General features: G+C 33.4%; 1 protein-coding gene across 1 annotated transcript; it reads left to right on the top strand.

Moving 5' to 3' along the window:
- Positions 1–839: 839 nt before the first annotated feature.
- LOC120163297 (UPF0481 protein At3g47200-like) lies at positions 840–1,430 on the top strand. The gene has a single exon (XM_039173267.1). The coding sequence runs from the start codon at positions 840–842 to the stop codon at positions 1,428–1,430; it is 591 nt and encodes a 196-aa protein (XP_039029198.1).
- Positions 1,431–7,352: the final 5,922 nt, after the last annotated feature.

Below are 7,352 nucleotides of genomic sequence, written 5' to 3' on the forward strand. Positions count from 1 at the left end.
CTCCCCTGTCCTATACTTCCATATCTCCTGCTATGGATAATCTCAATGTGGATAAAAAGTGTAAAAGGAGCGAAAGGGGAAAAAAGAAAGAAGATTGGTCACCTAACGATCCACCCGTAGACCAACTGAAGAAGTTGTTTGAACGCTATGGCCACGATCAAGATATTCGCCTCAGTAGGAAAGAGATCAAGCAAGCCTTCAACAGCTCTTGTTCACGTTTCCCATCACGGAAACCACTTAAAGCAGCACTTCTTCTTCATCATGCTGACGCAAATAAAGACGGCTTATAAGTGAGGAGGAGTTCGACCTTGTGGGCAAATATGCAACAGAATGTGGCCCTAAAATTGTGATGTAGCTAGCTTAAGTTTGGTCGATGCTTTTGGTGTTTACAATAACTCAATTGGGAACTAATGCCAGAAAGTGGAAGGGATGATTTCTTCTCTCGTTTCAATATGTTGTATCATCAACTTATTGGTATGGTTTAAGTTTACTTTGTATACTCTTTCAGTAATTCATGTATGTTAAAGCCTCTAAACTTCAAAATTTGGACTAAAACTTGTAGTACAATCAAAATCCAGCCGATGATTTTATCAAGACAGTAACATGATTTCCTTGGTTTCAGCTTTAACATTTTGGATACATTTAACTATAAAATGTAACTAGAAATTGGAAGGGGTGATTTCATATCTCGTTTCTATGTGTATTATCAACTTCGTGGTATGGTTTAAGTTTACTTTGTATACTTGAACTTTCAGTAATTCATATGTGTGAAAGCCTCAAAGCTTCAAAATGTGGACTAAAACTTGTAGTACAAGTAAAATACAGCCGATGATTTTATTATGTCTAGCAATTGTTGCGTCTTCAAAACCCCAATCATACTTAACGGGCACAATCGACAGGCTTATGTTCCTGATGCCTTTTCCATCGGGCCCAGACACTATGGCCAAATACATTCAAAAGGGACACAAAAACTCAAACTGAAGTATCTTGAAGGCCTCATTCATCATTCCCCTAATCCGGTGACTCGACTGGTAGAGCTGGAAGAAGCTATGACAGAGATCAAGTTGGAGACTCATGAATGTTATGGGGGTCCGGTTATATTCAGCGGTGAAGAATTTGTAAAGATTCTGGTGCTTGATGGTTGCTTGATTATTGAACTGTTCTGGAAAGATGTTGATGAAGTCGAAAGAGACGAAGATGATCCCATTTTCATCATGTCTTGTATGCTTCACCTTCTATATCTTGCTTTGATTTTGCAAGAAAATCAAGTGCCATGGTTGGTTCTTGATAGCTTCTTTAATCTAACAAGGGCCGCTAATGAAACCAAGTCCTTGTCTCGACTTGCCATCGAATTCTTCGGAAACATGTTTTCATCTGATGCACCTTCCATGGACCGAAATCTTTTCTTCGGGAAAGATTTATCCGAATAACCCCCGAGACTGACTTCTTATGCAATACTCCTTGATAACCTTAACGACACGACCGACGACATGGAGGTGCTATATCAATAACTTATCCAGCTTGCATAATTAATGATTTCTTTTATGTTACCAAGTTTATCCCCTGGTCAGGAACTCTACCAACAGATTAGACTAGTTGTTAAAGATAACCGAAGGTAGCAACAGGTTTGTTCGGATCAAGTTTTGGTCGGTTTATTTTGAATCTAGATTATATTCGATTTAGATTTAATTTGGGTAGAATCAGAATTGTTTTGAATTTAATTCGAATCTATGGTAAGTCAGGTCGAGTTGAGTCAATACCAGATTGATCGATTTTCGAATCAACCTTTGGACCATCAAGTCAATTAATTGAATTAGACATGAGTCAAATCGAGTATATATAAAATTATTGATATATTCTTGTAAAAAAACATATTTTTGTTTATCAATTTTATCATTTATACTTAATTTCAACGTACAACTAATCAATATTTCAAATTCAATCATAATTTAGGGATGATAATTTGACTCAAACTCGACCTATAAGTTGTATTAGAGATTACAACTTAAATTTCATATTAATCCAACCCAACAAGTTCACAGTATGACCAATTTGGTAAAAAAAATTAATTATAAATTTTATTCTCAATTCAAAATTTCAATTTTTTTCAAATATAAATACAATATTATTATTATTATTTTTAAAAATAATACAAAAATTATATTAGAATATATATTAATTTAAATATTTTTATAAATGTTATTATATCTTCAATAATTTTTTAGTTTTATATTATAAAAAAAAGTAAATATTTTTATTATAAAATTAAATTATTTATTAATTTTTTAAGAAAATAAAGACTTTGATTCTTAAATTAGGATGATACACTGTTGACATATTATATTTATAAAAGCAAAATCAAAATAGTTTAAATTCTAATTATCTTATAAACATAGATTCATTGAGTGATTGAAGACAATGTCTATACATATATGTTGTCACTAACATACGGCCGAAGTCAAAGACGCGTTCATACTTATATAAATACATGTTGAGAACACGTTTAACACACTTTTTTTTTAATAAATTTATATAATTTTTTACTTTTTTTATCCTATATAACATCACCCTTTTTTTTCTTACCCAAGGGTACTTGACAACTTGTATTTGGAAAATTGTTCTTCGGTATACCTAGGCTCGGTCACAGTTAGTTTGTAGCATAGATCATGATTTAAGCTGATTTGATCATGTAAACCCTAAAGTTGATTGAACCGAAATTTAAATGTTAATATCAATGGATTGGTTCAAGTGGTAAGAAGCTTGATATCGTCTAATTAGGTCTTGAATTCGAGTCCTTATGTATACAGAAAATCTCCACTAGGAGACTCACCCACCAATGTTAGGTGTACGACCCGGATGGGTCTGGAGGAGAAAATTTTAAATGTTAATTAAATCTATTTTTTTAATATATTTGTAACACTCCATACCGGTCACGAAGAATGACCCGGATACCCGAGTGTACATTAAATTTCGAATTGAGTCGGATGGAACAAAAACCCTAAACGTGCATTTTATATGGAAACGAAGTTAAATAAACATCCATCATGCTAAAAAATATAAAAGAAAACATTTAAAACATATTAATGGCAGTAAACTATCATGCAATGACAAAATATTATCATTATCACTAGAGGGGTAAAATGGTCATTTTACACATCAACAAGTGAAATATAAAATTAAACTTACCAATATTTAATATTAATCATCAATTAGTGACATGAAAAATTTTAGCTTAATCGGACATTATTCAGGGACCTAATTGCTCATGTAGTTCTAATAACCAAAACGTAAACATTTCAAAAGTCACATTCGAACAACAACCATGCAATTGATATTTCCATTGTGTAATTCAATATATTAGAGTGTGTCAAAACAAACCTCACCAAATTCTGAATTGAGGTTAAGTTTTAATTAACAATTCAATTTCTAAACCATTTTAAACATTTACAAACTTTCTAGGGTTAAACTAAGACTTAGGAACACTTAGGACCTTTAATGAATCAAGTTTTATCATTTTTCATCGATTACATAGCAAAGGGATCGATCCTTTGCAAAACAGTAGGTTTGAGATTGATCCTTTAAGAAAGGGATCGATCTTTTTAGTGAAAGGATTGATCATTTACTCAAGGGATTGATCATTTTTTTTTTGAAAAATGCATATTTTTTATATGGACATCCAAGAACATGCTATCAAGCTTCCATGCAATCAATCATATGGTCTAGATACATGCTTGAACACATTCATACCACTTCATACATGTCAAATTACATATGTAGCATGCATCATATTATTGGTCAATACAACATACAAGAATCAGGCATCAAAAGTCAAAGATTGCATATCAAGTTCACTTTTTCACAAGTCACCTAGTCCAATCCAATTATGCAATTAAGGTTGTTTCATGCATCTTATAAGCCTAACACAATACTTAGGCTTAGTGTCACTTGTCTAAACACTCCGAACACCTGTTTAAGGCACAATTCAACATTTGATCATTCTAGCATCAATGAACATATTCTAACATACATAATTCATCTTGCAACAACAAATTCAATTCATTCAATATGCTTTGACATAATATCAAACATCTTTATCATAGCATTATAAAGTCCAACAAATCATTATAATCAATAGTTCATTAAATCCAAAATAGGTTCCAACATTTCCACATTGCTCAAAATCAGACCACATATGCTTATTTAGTAATAGCCTTGCTTGATCACCATTGAGTGCTCACTCCTCACCTCTGACACAACAACTATTCCTCTGAAAAATATTAAACAAAAAGTGTGAGCTACAAGGCCAGTGAATAATTAACATTCTAACAAGATGCTTACCTCAAAGCTAGAGAAAGCACCTACATGCAAGGCAATCTCATTTGTTTTTACCTCAATCATCATGTCACCATGTCATCATATTGAAAACTCATAATGCATCATAAATACATGCTAAATTAAAGAATATCATCATGGAAACATCATCACATTCACTACTGCAAACACAATCACTCATGCACTATTACCTTGTTGGCAAAGTCACATGCAACACATATAGTTTCCATTATAAGATCAATGACTTTTTGTTTTCAAAACACAACTCACTCATTGGATAAACGGACTCTATACAACTCTTCTTTTTATTTGTGGACTCACAAAGGTCCAAAACCACGACTTTCAGAGATAAATCAGCGAACCAATCTTACCCCGTGTTCTTCTCAGAGTAAAGCACAACACATCAACCTTACCCTGTATATCCCTTATACACTTTCACATATAAAAACATAAAGTACTCTTTCCTATGCATGCCTTTCATATCCAAAGGTTCCATTAAGAACATATAGTCAATTTGTTGAGTTAATCGATCGACGGAATTGACCAAGAGGGGGGTGAATTGGCAATTAAAAATTTGGTGGAAGCTTTTGCAAAAAATTGAAAGTAATTTGTTGAGTTAATCGATTGACGGAATTGGCCAAGAGGGGGTGAATTGGCAATTAAAAATTTGGTAGAAGCTTTTGCAGAAAATTGAAAGTAATTGCACAGTGATTTAGAGTGGTTCGACTTTCTCAATCAAAGTCTACGTCCACTACCTTAGCTATCCACACTAAGGATTTTCCAACAAATTCACTAATTTGTTCTTTCTTTTGAGGCCAAAGAGATAACCTTACAACACCCTCAAGAATATACCCCAATTCTTGAGAACACTCTTTCCCAAAGAGAAGATTACAAATTTGCAAACTTACAAGGAAAACCTCTCAAGGTAAGATGTTTGCACAATTCTAGAACAAGAAAAGAACACTCACAAATAATTACAAATGAGCACAAATGGTGTTCTTTGAAAGCAAAATGAATATTGAAAGGAAAATTGGCTTGATTTGCACAAACTTGGTGTTTGATGCTTTCTCTCTTGTTTCTCTATAGTTTCTTATTGATCAAGGGCTTCAGAACTTGTTTAAATACATCTTGAATCACTTCTGAACATTGGGGATGATTAGTGAAGATCATATAGCCGTTTTAGTGTGAAAACAATTAATAAAACAGCTTGGAGCGTGGGGGGAATCGGTACCCCCTATGGGGAATCAGTTCCCTACGTATAAAATTCAAATATTTCGACCGTTATACAAGGGGGGGAATCGGTTCCCTCCGAGCATACTGGAATTCTCGGAGCCAAACCATTCATGGGGGAATCGGTACCCCCTTAGGGGGGAATCGGTTCCCTCTGAGCAATCTGGAATTTTTGGCTTTGAAATGGTTCGAAATACTTTGTAAAATTATTTTGAAATTGTTTTAAGATTAAAACTTAATTTTACACTTTGAGTAAGGATTAAAAATGATCTTTGAAAGATTTCGAGTAATGTTTTGATATTCGAATAATTCTATCGAATATACTTAGAAAATCATTTGGAAAATCTTAAAATTCATTTAACTTAATTTGTTATATCGAAATATCAAAATGTTTACAACAATCTCCCCCTTTTTGATATAACAAAAAACATTTTAGTAATTTTAAGATTTTGAAATCAAGTTTTCAAATTACTCCCCCTTACTTTAACACTTCTCCCATTTATCATTTAAAAACACTTTAACACTTCTCCTCCTTTTTGTTAAATCAAAAAGACATTTTAAAGAATTTAAACAAGGTTTTGAAATCAGTTAGCCAATTGATTATATATAATATAAGCTGCTAAGATCACAAGCAAGAGAAACGTTATCCATTAGTTTCATAATCAATATTCATAATTAATGTGAAATGGCAAAATTGGTCATATATCTAATCATGAAGTAAATGATGCAATAATGAATAAATTTAATCACACCAAATAGATAATTTCTAACCATTCATAAATCCAAACAAATTCAAAGTCAATCAATCCACAAATTCAAACATTCCAAAATATTCAAAATGTTAAAACAATAAGTTTGGAGTTCAAAGCAAAACATTGAATCACATATCCGGATCAGGAGGAGGAAAACGAGCTCTCATAGCGGCCATTTCGTTAGTGAGGTCATTAATACGTGCGTTGGCTGCTTCATTATTTGCACGCATTTCCCGAAGAATTTCTAATTGTTGAGCTCCTATTGTGGATAAATGGGACTCTATAGAAGTAAAGCGTGAATCTATAGTAGCGTATCGAAAATCGAATGTCTCCATAAAGGATTGGAAATATGGAGGCATTGGATTCGTTTGTTGTGCTTGCTCTTCGGGCTGCTCCTCGGGCTGCTCAGGCTCATCTTCGGCTTCATCGATGTCTTGCATTAATTGCTCAAGCTCGAGATCTTCGTCAGCTTCGGGTGGAGCTTGTGAAGAACTAGCTCCCGGAGTATTTGCAGAAGATCGAACCCATTCACCGGTTTCCTTATCTTTAATCCATCCCGCTCTCGTTAAGGAAAGTAGGTTAATTTGTTTCTTAAGGGGAAAAACGGTATCTAGACTGACTCTAAGCCCAGCTTTGGAAAACAGATTACTCAAAATGCAACCGTAAACAAGAGAGAAACAGAGTTTCTTATTAGGAACAAGATTTACGGTTTCAACAATTTCAGCAAAAATAATCTGAGGTAGGTTAATTTTAATATTGTTTTCGAAACAATGTAACCACCAAAGATCTAAGGCTCTAAAAGTAGAATAACGACCTCCGGATGGTCGAAACCATCAAGAAATCATTAGATGAAAAAACGTTCATGTAGGTCTAGGACACTCGCACTATCTCTTCTTTTATAACGAGATCCTAAAACCTGTTTTTCATTTGAAATACCATCGTTATCTAATCCGAATGTATTGGCTATGTAAGCCGAGTCAATATATAAGAATTGTCCTAGGAGGTAGGAATGAATTCCTATGGTTTCGGTTTCAGTTT

Source organism: Hibiscus syriacus, unplaced genomic scaffold (genome assembly GCF_006381635.1).
Source record: "Hibiscus syriacus cultivar Baekdansim isolate YM2019G1 unplaced genomic scaffold, ASM638163v2 tig00111440_pilon, whole genome shotgun sequence".
Taxonomy (NCBI): Eukaryota; Viridiplantae; Streptophyta; class Magnoliopsida; order Malvales; family Malvaceae; genus Hibiscus; species Hibiscus syriacus.